General features: G+C 38.4%; 1 protein-coding gene across 4 annotated transcripts in view; it reads right to left on the reverse strand.

The window, feature by feature from the left end:
• Positions 1-7258: 7258 nt before the first annotated feature.
• Positions 7259-17583, reverse strand: part of SCFD1 (sec1 family domain containing 1) — a 98696-nt gene continuing 88371 nt past the window's right edge. For all 4 annotated transcript variants that reach the window (XR_015549738.1, XR_015549740.1, XR_015549739.1 and 1 more), the window contains 2 exons: positions 12155-12223; positions 7259-7491 (listed from right to left, as the gene is read on the reverse strand). Coding sequence is in view for 1 of the 4 variants with exons in the window: in XM_004421146.3 (XP_004421203.1) it covers positions 7468-7491; positions 12155-12223 (93 nt within the window). In the remaining 3 variants the exon portion in view is untranslated. The remainder of the gene's footprint in view (positions 7492-12154; positions 12224-17583) is intronic.

Raw genomic sequence — 17583 nt, forward strand, 5'->3', positions numbered from 1 at the left:
CACTCCGGCCTCTGGATTGCTTGCCTTCTAAACACAAGCAGTTTACTAGAAACCTGAGCATCGAGCACTCTGGAGCCAAAGGATTGTCTCCGGGCAGGATCGGCTCTGCTGTCAGCATCTGGGGCGTGGGCCCCCAAATGTTTCTCTGAATCCAGGAGCCTGAATGCCAGGGCTCGTGAGGCTGAATCCTGCTCTCTGTTGGGACGCTGGAGCAGGCTCTTGATGTTGCGTCAGGATTCAGAATCCATGCCACGGCAGACACAGGGGGTGTAGCCCCTGGCAGATTTGGCCACATGGGCAGCCAAGAGAGAAGTGACAGCTGCACACATCACCCACATGCAGACCACACGGGGCTGATCACATCAGACACTGTGCCAGGAGGGAGGCAGAGCAAATCACAGATGACACTTGAGGACCGAGAACACTGGGGGACTTATTTCCTTGCCTTCCTGTTACTACAGCTTGGGGACAACTTGGAACATTTTGTGGTACTCCACCAGGAGGTATTTGAACTGCTGCCGACACAGAGGCTAGCGAGGGAGACTTGCCTTCCCAACTGGAGGAATATGATTGTGTGCACAGAGGAGGGCCGTGCCTTTGACCCCAACTTTTAGCAGCTGGGGAAGCTGCAGGATGGGGCACAGAACGTTGCTTTACTTTCTACAGAATCTTGTGCCTATACCCTAGAGCTTGTGTCATGGCCTTAAGACTTCTTGAACAATAGAGTGACACCAGAGTCCTTAAGAAGATCTCAGGCATGTCTCTGATGTAGCCACATAGAGCCCAAAGCTTGCAGCGCTGAGGGACTGGTTCCTGGCTTCTTGTCTGTGAGAACCACTCCAAAGGGACCCAGAGCACCTTGTGGCCGTCAAGGTCTCTGCTGGGACTCGTAGCAGCCCCCTGAGTGGATTGCAGAGTCCTGTCCTCGAGGAACTTACAGAGAGGAACTAGTCATAGCTGACACGCACTGAGCTTCAGATCTTGTCACTAGCGCTGTCACGGATTATGTCATTTAATGTGCACAGCCACCCGATGAGGTTGGACAACTACCTCCCCCTTTTTAGAGATGAGGAGATTGAAGCTTACAGAGATGAAGTTTTTCCCCGGAACCCCACAGCTAAGGAGAGATGAGGCTGGGACTGAACTCAGGCAGTCGACGCTCAGTTGTGTTAATATAGACATTAGTGACAACCTTTGTGGCGTTGAGTAGCAGTTCTTAATTTTTCACTAATGGCGAGATAGAGTAAAACTAGCTGCTCCTATACAGAACATTCTGTGACAAATCCAGTGATGCTTTCTTACTGTGATTTTTCTCCAGGATGTCCGAATCTCAGGAGTGATGGGAACTGACTGCAAATCAAATGACTCTCGTTTGGTACTCTCAAGTCAAGGAGGCCAAAGAAGGAGAATTTCAAGAAGGGAATAGACAACAATGTTAAATGCTGCAGAGAGAGAAAGTAAAATGGGAACTGGAAAGATTCCATCATATTTGCAGTTAGATTTTGTGAACTAAAACTATCTATTGTCTTCTGGTATACCAAGGAGGTCTTTTTTCTTCTCTCAATTTTAATGAAATAGATCATGTACACATGGTACCAAATTCAAAACACATAAGAGGAAGACAGTGCAAAGCCTCTAGGTCTCCCTCCCATCCCTGCACCCCAGGTGCCATTTCCCTTTCCTGGAAGCAAACAATATTACAAATTTATTGTGCATCCATCCTGAGATACTCTATACACATATAGTAAGTGTATATACTCTTTTTTTCTTTTTCTACACATAGGGTATCATACTATATGCAGTGTTCTGCACCGTTTATCATTGTTGTTAATTTAACAATATATCTGTGGTCTTAGAGACCATCCCACAACAGTACAGTCAGAGCTTTCTCATTACTTTTTGCAACTGCATGGGGTTCCATGGTATGAATGTATTCTAATTTATTTAATGGAGACATGTTTTCAGCTGACCCTAAAAAAGCACCGACATCCAGGAAAGATACTGGAAAGGGCTTTCTCTTTCAAGGACAGAAAGGTCACTACCTGGAGGTCACTGCTTAGATAGAGCTGAGGACCATTCAGGTGCTAAGGGGTACCCGTGCTGGGTCTAACCGAACCCGACAAGAATTAGCTTACATCTGAGGGGCTTTCTTGCAACCTACCACCCTGCACTATGATTTAGAAACTTCATTTCTGAAAATGGCACACCTCCTTACACATCAGCTGGAAGCAGCCAGGATACTGTCTCCAATCTTTTGGGCAACAAGAGAAGTTATAAATCTTTTAGTCTTTGTAAGTATAGCATCCCCAGAGTATCTTGCACACAAGAGGCATTTAATAAATGTTTGTCTACTTGAATGAATGAACAGGGCACATGGCCACATTGGATTTTTGAAGTAGAGTGAACGAATGAGGGTTTGTGACTAGAATCTGCTTTCATCCATCATCTGTCCTTCCATCAAATACTCACTTTAAGTACCAGCCTCTGCTAATCAGTCGTAGTTACCGAGCAGACATGTACCCGGACAAGTCATCGGGCTGAAATAACTTGGTAGAAGTATCTCTCAGTTTTCTATCCTCTAATTCCTAATCTAATGTTCCCAATATCCTCTAATTCATTTCAAATGGAAAAGACTAGATCTAGACTCAGATCTGACCAGTTCAAATTCCACCACTAACTGAATGACCTTGGATAGTGGCTGAACTCTGAACTTATATTTCCTCATCTGTAAAGCAGGAATAGTATTACCTACTTTCTTAGGGTTTTTATTAGGATTAAATGAGCTAACATTTAGAGCACCTAACAAAGTCCTGGTCAGGTAGCAGAAGTTTAAAAGTGTTAATGTCCTCTCTGCTCTTCTGCCTCTCATAAGGTATGACCTATGCAATTGATCATTGCTGATTCTGAGTATATGTTAGCTTATAAATAAATTGGAATAGAGGTATAAATCAGTTTTCTGTGAGTTTAGCTGTAACCTTAGAATATTAATGATGGTGGGGCACTTGAGGATTGTCCAATCCAAGTTTTTTTTAAGTACAGGATACATGATCAGAAATTCATTTGTGTGTGAACTGCGTAATTTAAAAAATTACAGAATTAACAATTCAAAATATATTTTAATTTCAATTTATTTTTCTAATTTTTATTATTTTTGAGGCACAATTGACAAATATAATTGTATATATTTAAAGTGTCTACATGACGATTTGATATACATATACATTGTGGAATGATCAAGATCAAGATTAACATATCCATCATCTCACATAGTTAACCCTTTTTTTTTCTTTTTTGTGGTGAGAATGCTTAAAATCTACTCTCAGCAACTATCAAGCACGCAGTTCAGAAATATTAACTATAGTCACCATGCTGTACATGAAATCTTCAGAACTGATTCTTCTTATAACTGAGTTTGTACCCTTTGACCAACATCTCTCCATCTGCCTCTCCCCACTCCCAGCACCTGACAACCACCTTTCTACTCTGTTTTGATGAGTTCAGCTTTTTAGATTCAACATACAAGTGATACTGTGCAGTTATTTATCATTTTTCTTCCTCTGTCTGGCTTATTTCACTTAGCATAACGCTCTCAAGGTCTATCATGTTGTTGCAATGGCAGGATTTTGCAATGGTTAAATTGATCATCCCTTAACCATTTACTGTTGTCAGGAAGGGCGTCATCTCCACCTAAGACGTATGGGTGAAGGAAGAGGAAGAAAAGATCAGGGTGACAAAAGTCAGGAAAATGATGCTGGCAGGCAAATCAACATATCTTGTTATAGCTACTTAGCCATAATTCTTCAGGAGAGTTCTAGAGTTCATGTAGCTGTCGCTGGAATTCTTCGGAAACCAGGTCATCTTTGTACATAGAGCTAGCTTTTAGTGCGATCAGCTGCTCTTGAAATTGAGCCACGTGGATGGGGCTGATGCTTGATAATTTAGAATCATTCTGAGGTTTCCATTGTAGATGCAGCTACAAATATTTAAAGCCTTGCACACACTCATCGACATCCAGGAATCTGTTTGGTTATCAATTTTTGAAAATCCATGATTCTGTTGAACCCCGGGCAATTCAACAACGTGAAGTCAAGTAGTCCCCTAGTTTTCTCTGCCTAGTCTACATCTATTTTGATGTGGTCACTACAACGAATCAGAAATCAGTTTCCGGTTTCCTTTATTCACATGTGACATCGGTACAGTTTCATCAGCCCCTGGGGTCAAGTTGCTCTGTGCCTTGCAATTTACAAAAATCATGAAAAATTTTCTCCAATGTCCACAGTCTGATGATCTGGGTACATGTAAGTGAATTAAAATCTTCACACTCAGCTTCAACTTCCTTTGAATATTACCTAAAAATTGTAAATTTTAAGGGCATGAGTTGAAAATTCACAATTCTGATCACACTAGGATATGAGTCTGTCTTGCGACTTGCCACCAACCAAATTACCTGATGGTGAAATGGAAGCTTCTGTTTCAGGGGAAACTTCCATTTTGACTTGAATTTCCCCTAAGTCTTTTTTTAATTTTGCCTTTTCCTTTCATTGTCGAGCCCCATCTATGCCCAGTGAACTGAGCTTTCCCATGTTTATGCCAAACTACTCAAATTTTTTGAGACAGGTGGCTAAGCCTGCCAGTTTGTGTGTGTGTGAGCTCATTAGGGAAGGTGTGTTTTGTTGAACATCCTGAGCTGGCTAGTTCAGGTGAGCTTCATTGCCTTGAGGGCCCCATGTTAGATGCCCCTACTCTGTACCACTCATTACACACAGGAGAAAAAAGAGAGGTCAAGTGACCAACTCAGGTTGATCTGTGAGGAATGGCTTGGTAAGACTCCAAGCCTTCTGCTCCCTCAGCCAGGCAATTTTGAGCAGCCAAAAGAGGACAGACTTGGAGCAGACAGATGTGCGTTCCATCTTTGGCTCTCCTATGTACCAGCTATGACTTTGAGCAAGGTACTCAACCCTCTGAGCTTTGTTTCCCTCTATAAAATTGGAGCTGTACCACCTACTTGTCAGTGCTATTGTGAGGGTTAATCTACATAATTTGCTTGAGTCAACTGGCAGAGCAGTTCCCTTTCCTATTGACCTCTACCCCTGGTCTGAGCTTTCCCAGGGCAAGAATCAATTAATTCCTCTGAGTAAAATCACCCTTCAGGAGGCGATAAAACTGGTTTCTGAATCAGCCAAGCCCTTGCAATATTGTGGATAGCCATGCTGGGTAGCCCACACGAGGAAGACGGGGCTAAGCTGTGGAGACTGAGAAAGGCCAAGGCTTCCCCAGAGACATTTTTTTAAAAGGCCCCAAACCTTTATAGGTCCCATAGAAAGGTTTCCATCTCAGAACCATGGCAACCGTGGCAATGATCTTCTTTTATGTGAACTTAAGGCATGCTTGAAAAAAATTACAGTACATTCATTGATGAAACTTTATTATTTTTTAAAATTTTATTTATTTTTTTCCCCCAAAGCCCCAGTAGATAGTTGTATGTCATAGCTGCACATCCTTCTAGTTGCTGTATGTGGGACGTGGCCTCAGCATGTGCTCCCACTGCTTGTGGGACAAGCAGTGCATCGGTGCGTGCCCGGGATCCAAACCCGGGCCGCCAGCAGCAGAGCGCACGCACTTAACCTCTAAGCCAAGGGGCCGGCCCTCTAACTTATTTTTAAATGCAAAGACAACATGAAAAGAGAACCTTTGTCTTTCATGCAGTTTTAACCTAATAATGTTTTCTGAATAAACATTAAATAGTTGAGGAATATTGAGGAAATGGGGACATTGCTTTATTTCCTCTATCTTATCACCTCTATTAGCCTTGTTGTCTCCACATAACATTCTCTCCTTAAGCCCTGAGCATGAACCACTGCGATCACTTTGACAGATGATGTAGTGCTAAGGACTCAACGTTTGTGTCCTCCCATCCCAGAGTCATATGTTGAAGCCCTAATCCCCAGTGTGATGGTATCTGGAGGTGGTGCATTTGGGAGGTAACTGGGTTTGGATGAGGTCATGGGAGTGGAGCACCCTGACGGGATTAGTAACCTTTTAAGGGGATGAAGGGACTAGCGCTCTCTCTACTCTCCACCATGTGAAGATACAATGAGAAGAGGGGTGTCTGCAAACTAGGAAGAGGGCCCCCACTAGACAGTGGATCTGCCAGACAGTGGATCTCCAGAATTGTGAGAAATATATTTGTTGTTTAAGCCACCTCGTCTATGGTAATTTGTTATAGCATCCAGACATACTTTAAATTTTATGCCAGGACTAAGATCAGCAGACCACTCTGCAACTATCATTTTCTTGACCTGTGCTTTGGTCTGATGGCATTGACTCATGGGGGGTGGAAGTTGCAGAAAGAAACAGTCCTGTGAGTCTTGTATCTATTATCAGGATGTTGCCTGTAACTTGAGAGATTCTTCTTAATGAGGCTCATTAGGTGGAAAAGCTCCCTGGCCTTTAGACTATGAACAGTTTTCTCTCTGGAGCAATTGGCTTGCTTTTATCTTATGGTTGTCTTTATTTATACGATGGATCAATATTCCTTCTTGGTGCTGAAAACCAGGAAGGCTGGAACCAAATTTAACACTTACTTTTCCCTATTTTAGAACTTTATGGGATAAATGTTTTGTATTTGTCCATTCTAGATGTTGTTAGTGTTTGACTGTTGCCATTGTATAAAGTAAGGAGGGATTTTATGTGATAAAATGTACACAGGTTTAGGGCCGGCCCGGTTGCATAGCAGTTAAGTTTGTGCACTCCACTTTGGTGGCCCAGAGTTTGCAGGTTCAGATCCCGGGCAAGGACCTACCCACCACTCATCAAGCCATGCTGAGGCAGCATCCCCCAGACAAAATAGAGGAAGATGGGCACAGATGTTAGCTCAGGGCTAATCTTCCTCAGCAAAAAAAGGAAGAGCAGCAAGGGATGTTAGCTCAGAGTCAATCTTCCTCACCAAAAAAAAAAAAAAAAAAAGTACACAGGTGTGCCAGAGGGAGAAGAGACATTAAAGTGCCTTTAAAATCTCCACTTAAAATCTAGAGGCAATATGGGAAATCAACAAACTACGGGAAGGTAATTTTACAATCAAAATGCATACAAGTAGGAGATTCATGAACCAATCAAGTAATATATATTCTTAAACTTTCACTAGCTTCAATCATAACACATTAGTTATTATACTAATATTTTAACATTATATTCAGACAGAGTTTTCCTTCCTTTCCAAGTACTTTCTCATTTGTCAAATATAACAGGAGAGAGAATGCACAATGTTAAAAATTTATTTCTGAAATGTTTTATTCTTTTAATCAGTATACATTATATTAAGTATAGAATTTCTTTAAAAATTAACAAATAACTCTAAGTTTCACTGTTAGGACATTGAGATGGAGAAGGAAACATCTGGCTCTTTTGACTTTTCTTTTTACATTTATCCAAGATCCAAGTAGATTCTCATATTAAGGTTCTTCTGCGTTATTTCTGTCCAAGTTGTGACAGCTAAAATAAAACAAAAAACCCATAAAATCATATATACAATTTTTTTTAAATCACAGAAGAGACATGCATTCAAACGTATCTGTAAACACCTTAAAAATGCGTACTTTCATCATGGTAAAATTTAGGCTTATTCCATTTACTGCATTCCTAGAATAATAATAAATTTTCAATGTTTACCACTAACTAACTCAAATGTTTAGCATTTGTAGATATTTTAAAACTGAACAGTAACAAATATTGTCATGACAAAAACGTATAAACATTATAGGTGCAAAGTCAACTAATGGAAAACAAAAACTCTGAGAATAAAGAGATTATTAACTCAGTATGAAAATGTAAAGAAAAAGGTCATGTGTGGCTTCACCGCTGACAATTCACTTCCCATATGTTTTCATTTTATATTTGTAAAAGATTAAAAGGAAATGAAAAGGTTTCCAATTCTGGAAGGCTGGGTAAACTCCTATTGGACCACTTCTCCCAGAAATAGCAACTATAAACTTTAAACAAAATACAAACACCAACTACCTGAAGGCAATGTAGAGCAACTGAAAGTAGGAAGATTCTGGAAGACAGCTGACAGTTGGAAGGAGGGAACAGCACTAGGTTCCCTGGTTCTGTGGCTCTTAGCCTGAAAGCAAACCATAGTTGGTGCTATATAGGGCAGCTAAACCCCGGATAGAAGACTTGCAGTCTTTCTGGCCTGAAGAACTAGAGGAGAGAGTTTGGGGCAACTAAAGCCACTGAAAGTGAGGGGGGAATCCTGGAAAGGAGAGAGCCAGAGAGAGGGAGCCCTGAATCCTGTGTATAGACTTTTCTTAAATCTATGGTGAAACCCTGAGCCACTCATGAATAAGAAAGACTAATAAGCGGGATTTAGCTGCAGCCCAAGAGACAGAGTTTGAAGTTTGAGTTTAAACAAGTTAATTGCCTGCTAAAACCCCAAATCAACACTTTTTAGAGAAACGGAATTCGGCCTCCAAAACATAACATTCACAATGTTAGGGATACAATCTAAAATTAGTCAATACATGAAGAAATAGGACAATGTGACCCATTCTCTAGGGGGAAAGACAATGGAGACCAAGAGTGAGATAATCCATGTGTTGTAATTAATAGACAAGCTTTTAAAAGCAGCTATGACAACGATCCTCAATGAAATAAAGGAAAATACGCTCACAATGAATAAAAAGATAAGCAATCCCAGCAGAGAAACAGAAACTTTATTAAAAAAAAACAAATGAAAATTCTAGAACTAGAAAATACAACACTATTCAAACAGTAGAATGGAGACAACAGAGGAAAGACTTAGTGATTCTGAATACAGAGCAACTTGTACACTCTAAAGAACAGAATCCTCACGGATTTGTGGCACAATATAAAAGGCTGTAAATGGAGTCCCAAAAGGAAAGGAGAGAGAAAACTGGGCATAAAAATATTTGAAGAAATAAAAGCTGAAAACTCCCTAAGTTTGGTGAAGGTATAAATTTATAGATTCAGGAAGCTTAGTGATCCCCAAACAAGATAAATACACAAAAAGTCACAAACAGATACACCATAATTAAACTGCTGAAAACGAAAGACAATGAGAAAACCTTGGAAGCAGCCAGAGAGAAATTATGTCAGCCAGAGAGAAATTATACAATACATATAAAGTTACTTCAATTTGAATGACTGCTGACTTCCTATCAGAAACAATGGAGGACAGAAGATAGTGGAATAATGTGTTTACGGTACTGAAAAACTGTCAATCCAGAATTCTGTATCTAGCAAAAATATATTTTAAGAATAAAGGTGAAATAAAGACATTTTCATAAAAAACAAAACTGAGAACACACTGCTAGCATATCTGAGCTACAATGAATGCTACAAGAATTTTTTCAGTCAACAGATGGAAATTAGAATCTAGAAGGGTGAAGAGCATTGGAAATCATATCTATGTAACAGAAAAATATTTCTTTATGATACACATGATTGAAACACAAATGATAAACACTGTCCACTGTCATGTGAAGTTAATGATGTCTGTACATGTAAAATATATGACAATCACAGAATAAATGCTGAGGGAATAGGTTTATATGGTTGCAAGGTTTCTGCATTTAATGCAAGTGGAACAATATTAACAGTTAATCTGTTTATGAACAGTTAAAGATGTATATATTGTGATCTCTAGAGCAACCGCTAAATTAATAACACAGATATAACTAAAAAAACTGTGGATCAATTAAAATGGAATTCTAAAAAGTGTTCATATGCTACAAAGGAAGGCAGGAAAGGAGGAACAGAGGAATGCCACATAGGAGACTAATAGGAAGCAAACAGTAAAATAGTAGACCTAAATCCAATCATACCAATAATTACATTAGATGTTCAGAGACCAAAGAATCCAATTAAAAGGCATAAATTGTCAGAAAGGTTAAAAAAAATTCAACTATATGCTATCTACAAGATATATACTTTAAACATAAATTCATAGACAAGTTGAAAGTAAAGGGAAAAGTTTTAACACATAAACTGTAAGCATAAGAAGGCTTGAGTGGCTATATTAGTATCAGATAAAGTAGACCAAGACAAAAAGCAACGCCAGATGTGTAGAGGAATACTGCATAATGATAAAAGGGTCCATTCATCAAGAAGTTACAACAATCATAAACCTGTATGTACCTAATAACAGAGCTTCAAAAACAAAAAGCAGAAACCAACAGAACTAAAGGGAGAAAGAAACAATTCCACAAAAACAGTTGGAGATTTTAACACCATTCTTTCAGTACCTACAAAACTAGACCAAAAAAAAAAAAAAAAAAAAAAATCAATGAAGACATAAAATCAATGAGGACCTAAGTAACGCTATCAACTGTCTTGACCAAATTGATATTTACAGAACCTTTCCTTCAACTAATGCAGAATGCATGCTCTTTTTTAAGTGTACATGCAGTGCTTAGCAAGACAGACCATATGTTGGGCCATAAAAGGAATTTAAGTAAATTTTGACACAATGAAATTATGTGGAGAATGTTCTATGACCACAAGGAAATAACATGAGAAATCAGTAAGAATGAGATATCTAGAAAACCCACAAATACTTGAAAACAACAACAGATCTCTAAATTATACATGGGCTAAAGAATACACCACCATGAAAATTTAAAATATTTCCAACAATGATAATAACAAAACACATCAACGTTTATGGAATGCAGCTAAAGCAGCATTTGGCAAGAGTTTTAATTTTATGGCTTTAAATACTTATTTTAGAAAAGAAAAATTAAAGTTAATGATTTAATAATATTCCAACTTCAGAAGCTAGGAAAAGAAGAACAAAGTAAATCCAAAGTAATCAGAGCAAAGGAAACAATAAAGAGTAGAAACAAATGAACAGAAAACAAACAACAGAGAAAATTAACATAGATAACATCTGGTTCATTAAAAAGATTAACAAAATTGAGAATCCTCTAGTTAACCTAAGATTCCTTTTATATGATGTTCTAGAATAGGGAAAACTAATCTATGGTAGAGAAATATCAAGACAGTGTTTTGAGGCAGGGATTAACGAGGGGCAAGGATTAACTGGGAAAGGCTGTAAGGGAACTTTGTGGTGTGATGGTTTTATATGCTGATAGGGGTTTGGGTTACTCAGGCAAACATCTGGCAAAACTCAGGAATGTACACTTAAGATTCGTGTATTTCACTCTTGTAAATTTTACCTCCATAGGGTTAAAAAAAAAAACTAAACTAAACAAATAATGAACTCTAGGTAATGATATTGGCACTGAAGTATTAAGGGGGAAGTGTACTGGTATCTATGATTTACTTTGCAATTAATAAAGTAAGCTGAAGCAATGAACAGAACGAAGAATGGATAGATGAGTAGGTATCTTATAAAGCAAACAGAGTAAAATGTTCATGGGGAGTGTACATGAGTTCACGACAAATTCTCTTCAGTTTTTACGTGTGTTTGAAATTCTCGTAATACCATTGGGCCACTACATTAAGGTTAAAAATACAAGAACCACATAATGGGAGTTAAAAAAGTAGTGCTGGAAAATGATGCTAGGAACAGTTGCTAGAAATGAGTACAGGGTGCAGTTATGATTTTTGCGGCAGCCAAGGCGAAGGCGAGTGGACATTATTGGTCACCTACTGAGCATCCCAGGGAGTTACAGCTTAAAAAAGATAAGGTCATTATAATTACCGAGAACATTAGCAGAACAATACTAAAAGAACATATAGAGTCTGTACACCTCAGCTTCTGCTGTCCTTAACTTTCAAGGTAAACGTAATTCCATTGTATCAACTGAACACATACTACCCCTAAGAAAGTTACCTAATTTCTCAGCCCAATTTGTGATATGCTTGGCAAAGTCAGAAATGTGGACAATATATAAGGAAATGCTGAATTGAATTTTGTCTATTTGAGTACATTACTCCAATTTTAAATTTTCTAAATTTACCTTTTCATATATCTGGGGTAATGGAAATAATTTTACTTATCAGAGTTTTCTTCATACTTGTCCATGGCAAAAACCTTACGTTCTTATACCTCTATGGCTTTTGGTTTTAGCACATTTAGATGAATATAATGATTCTCTTGCTCTCTTTTGAAAAATATCAACACCAACTTAGGGTATGTCAACAGCAGCAAACTAAAAAGATAACACTTTACCTGTTTTATGAACTGTGCAGCATTAAAAAGTTCACTGCAGCCATATAAAATGTGTTTACCTTGTTTCCCCTGTAAAATTAGAGACAGAACATATATACAAATAAGTAACAAGTAATATTTTCAATATTCCCAAGAAGACGGATTAAACCTAGTAAGACCTTTTGTTATTCTAAAAGGTTTTTTTTTTCTTTTACGGGGGTGTTGGATTTTAGTGTACACGTTTATCCTAAACTTGCATGGAATACAGTGGTGAAATGGCCATAGGATTTTTTTAAACGTGTATTATGGTACACTGCTGGTGCCATTTACACTGAAAATAGAAGGAATCTGATGACTGCCACATTTCACAGGAGCCCCCTTCTTGTCCAAGGAGCAGTCTTTTATACCTTTCTGATCACATAGCTAAAATCAGGCCGTGTGACCAGGCTCAAGAGCAGAAATAAGAAAACCTGACAAAAACCTGGTGCAAACCGTCAATCTTTACATTTCCCATTAAACAACGCCGACAAGCTAGTGCAAGGTGCCCCCTAGTCTATCCTGGACCCTAGCACAGGACTATATTAATCACCAATTAGTCCATTTCATTCAAGGTTGGCCAAACATCAGCACCATGGCTCCCAGTGTTCTCAGAGATAAGCAGAGTTGAAATAAACTAGCTGAGATTAATCTTATACTTCAACAGTCCACACCCCCTCCCCAACCTCCTCCACCTGCTCCCCAACCCTTGATCAAGCTTTCTTAATTATAATCACTTGTCATCATTTTGCCTTTTGTATCTTTTACAGAATTTATAGAACACAAAAAAAGGATAAACACCAAAATACTAATCTTTTGTATTATCTAATGAGGTATAGGTTTAATTTTCAACATTGCAGTTTACTAATATTCCACTGTAAACTTATTCTTAATTATGCACAAACTTGATACTTGCTCCTTCCGTTAAAAATTGAACTTTATGAAATGTGGCAATACCTTGATTCAATGTAACAATTACTAACTAAATTTAGTTCATTCTTTAGTCAATCATCTTCTAACAAAAGAACAAGTTGTGGCAGTTTTAAGTCAAATTTCCAATATATTTGGTCACTGATATTAGTATTATCAAATTTTTTTTTCTTTTGGGGTCAGCATTTTTACTCCCAAATTGCTTTTGGATATTAGTGCATATTATTTCTATAAGTATAAGGAGAAAAAAAAGGGTACTGAAACACATATTCAAAGCCTATTGTGTGCCTTAAATATTTGTTCAGAGCACCTACGAAAATGCCTGAGTTCTCAGACACTCTCAAGAGTTTGAATTGTGATTTGTTTTGGAAATGTACCTCTACAATGTCAAAATGTCTGGTAATATGTTATTGGAGAATGAATCATATTTTATAAATTTCTAAGCTATACTTCTGCGTTGCTTTAATAAATATACCTCAACATGCAAAGGTCCGCTCTCAAAATCAGACAAGTTAAGAAGATGGTTATTTATAGGACAAAGGGTTTCATTTCACAGCTGGCTCTACCAGTATGTAGAAAACGCCAGCCTCTGTGCAGTTGTTCTCCAGTACGTCTCACGTGCAAGGGCAGGTACATCTTCCCTTCAGAGGTGTGAAAGCCTTTGGGAAGCACATTCATTTTTTGAGGCCACTAGAGTGTTGTTTATCTATTGCACCTTTTAGGCATGCATTGTTATGACAAAGCCAGTATATTCTATGTACCAATCACAGCAATCTTTTTTAGTAATATTTTCCTGTTAATTACTACTTCTGGTAGTTCACTGGATGTTTCAGAGTGTCCTAGAAGAACTAATGTGGCTTCCAGGAGTCTTTTTGTACATCTGACAGTGATATTCACCTGTAAAATGTGATTTGCAGTGTGAATATGGTAATGACTCCTTTTAATTTCTGGAGAGTTTTTTTTTTTTTGTGAAGAAGATCAGCCCTGAGCTAACATCTGATGCCAATCCTCCTCTTTTTGCTGAGGAAGATTGGCCCTGAGCTAACATCCGTGCCCATCTTCCTCTACTTTATAAGGGACGCCGCCACAGCATGGCTCAACAAGCAGTGCGTGGGTGCGCGCCCAGGATATGAACTGGCAAACCCTGGGCCGCTGCAACAGAGCGTGCGCACTTAACCGCTTGCGCCACCGGGCTGGCCCCTGGAGAGACTGTTTGGAATGGACTCAATTTGGATTCATCTGATTCATTGTATTCTACTCACCAAAACGGAACTCATTTATTTTTTTGAAAGTTAAGTCTTAGCCTAAGAGTACAAGTGATTTTTTTTCTTTTTACCTTTTGACCCCCTTCACCCATTTTTCCCACCCACTCCCTCCCTGCCTCTGGCAACCATCAATCTGTTCTCTGTACCTATGAGCTTGCTGATTTTTTTTTTCAGATTCCACATATAAGAAAGACCATATGGTATTTGTCTTTTTCTGTCTGATTCATTTCACTTAGGATAATGCCTTCGAGCCCCATCCATGTTGTTGCAAATGGCAAGATTTCATACTTTTTTATGGCTGAATAATATTCTATCTGTCTGTCTGTCTATCTATCTACATCTCACAATATTTTTATCCATTCGTCAATGGACACTCAGGTTGTTTCCATATCTTGGCTATATTAAGTAATGCCGCAATGAACATGGGGGTGCATATATCCTTTCAAGTTAGTGTTTTCATTTTCTTCAGATAAATACCCAGAGGTGGAATTGCCAGTTCATATGGTAGTTTTATTTTTAACTTTTTGAGGAACCTCCATACTGTTTCCCATAGTGGCTGCACCAATATACATTCCCGTCATAGTGCACAAGGGTTCCCTTTTCTCTACATCCTTGCCAATCCTCATTATTTCTTGTCTTTTTGATAATAGCCGTTCTAACAGGTGTGAGGTGGTATCTCACTGTAGTTTTGATTCACATTTCCCTGATGATTAATGACGCTGAGCTTCTTTTCACGTACCTGTTGGCCATTATCTTCTTTGGAAAAATGTCTACTCAGATCTTCTGTCCATTTTTTAATCAGATTGTTTTTCTTTGCTATTGAGTTGTATGAGTTCTTGATATACTGTGGATATTAGCCCTTTATCAGATACATGATTTGCAAATATTTTCTCTCACTCAGTAGGTTGCCTTTTCATTTTGTTGATGGTTTCCTTTGCTGTGCAGAAGCTTTTTAGTATGATGTAGCCCCACTTACTTATTTTTGCTTTTTTTTTTTTTTGTGAGGAAGATCAGCCCTGAGCTAACATCCGATGCTAATCCTCCTCTTTTTTTGCTGAGGAAGATTGGCCGTGGGCTAACATCCGTGTCCATCTTCCTTTACTTTATATGTGACGCCGCCACAGCATGGCTTGACAAGCGGTGTGTCGGTGCGCACCTGGGATCTGAACCTGCGAACCCTGGGCTGCCGAAGCAGAGCGCGCGCACTTAACTGCTGCGCCACCGGGCCAGCCCCTATTTTTGCTTTTAGGGCCAGATTCAAAAAATCATCACCAAGATTGATGTCAAGGAGTTTACCACTGATGTTTTCTTCTAGGAGTTTTACAGTTTCAGGTCTTATGTTCAAGTCTTGAATCCATTTTGAGTTAATTTTTGTATATAGTATAAGACAGCGGTTGAGTTTCATGTTCTTGCATGTGGCTATCCAGTTTTCCCAATACCACTTATTGAAGAGACTGTCCTTTCTCCATTGTATATTCTTGGCTCCTTTGTCATAAATTAATTGACCATATATGTGTGGGTTTATTTCTGGACTTTTTATTCTGGTCTATTGATTTCTGTTTTTATGCCGATACCATCCTGTTTTAATTACTACAGCTTTGTAATATAGTTCAATTACAGTTAATATAGTTGAATTAATTTTATCACATATATCAGTATTATACCAAATAGCAATTACATTATGAGTTAGATTAACATCATTACTAAATAAATCAGTTAGGGCCGGCCCCGTGGCTTAGCAGTTAAGTGCACGTGCTCCCCTGCTGGCGGCCTGGGTTCGGATCCCGGGCACGCACCGATGCACCACTTCTCCGGCCATGCTGAGGCCGCGTCCCACATACAGCAACTAGAAGGATGTGCAGCTATGACATACAACTATCTACTGGGACTTTGGGGGGAAAAAATAAATAAATAAAATTAAATAAATCAGTTAGAATTACTGTAATATTTTCTTTGCCTTCTCAACAAAAATTGCACTTGCCCATTGTACTGTGAATTGGTGTAAATCAAGGGCCATGGCCGTGCTAGATAAGTCTCGATTATAAGCCTCTTGTAGGCACAGCCATGTTTTGTTTCATACTACAAGGCTGCATTGACATGGGTTTCTAATGTCATGAGGGAGGCCGTCAGACCTACTAGCTCAGTTTCTCTTGAATAGGGCTGAATGATAGGAAAAAGATTAGGATTATTCACAACAAAGGAAACAATAAGACTAAAAGGGATTAAAAAAAGAACTCTCAGGACAATTAAACTAAAAATTTAGTAGCTGCTAAAAATTTAATGGCTCTAACCCCATAGCTAACATCATACTTAATGGTGAAAGACTGGATGCCTTGCCCCTAAGATCAGGAAGAAGATAAGGAGATCTGCTCTTAACTCTTCTACTCAACACTGTATTGGAAATTCTAGCTATGGCAGTTAGGCAAGCAAAAGAAGGAAAAACATTCCAGATAGGTTAAGAAGTTAAACTAACTCTATTCAAAGATAACATGATCTTATATATAGAAAATTTTAAATCTACTAAACAAAACTCTTAGAACTAATAAATGAGTTCAATAGGGTTGTAGAATACAAGATCAATATATAAAAATTACATGGATTTCTATACACTTGCACTGAACAATCCAAAAATGAAATTAAGAAAACAATTCCATTTCACAATAGCATAAAAAATACATAGGAAAATTTTAATGAAAGAAGTGCAAAGCTTATACTCTGAAAACAACAAAAAAAAACAACAGAAACCTCAAAACAACAAAAAATTGCTGACAGAAATTAAAGATCTAAATAAATGGAAAAATATCCCATATCGTGGATCAGAAGACTTAACATTGTTAAGATGCAAATACTCCCCTAAACTGATCTACAAATTCAACACAATGCCTGTCAGATCCCAACTGACGGTGACAAGGTGATTCTAAAATTCATATGGAATCGCAAGGGACCCAGAAAATCTAAAACAACCTTGAAAAAGAAGGATAAAGTAGGAGGACTCACATGTCTTGATTTCAAAACTTACTATAATGAAGCAGTGGTAATCAACACAGTGTAGTACTGGCTCAAGGATAAACATATATGGGTCAATGAAATAGAACTGACAGTCCAGAAATAAACCCATACATGTATGGTCAACTGATTTTCAACAAGGCTGCCAAGACTATTCAATGGGGAGAAAACAGTCTCTTCAATAAATGGTGCTGAGACAACCTGGATAGCCAT

This window comes from Ceratotherium simum, chromosome 3, assembly GCF_057802395.1.
Source record: "Ceratotherium simum simum isolate JZ-2026a chromosome 3, ASM5780239v1, whole genome shotgun sequence".
Classification (NCBI taxonomy): domain Eukaryota; kingdom Metazoa; phylum Chordata; class Mammalia; order Perissodactyla; family Rhinocerotidae; genus Ceratotherium; species Ceratotherium simum.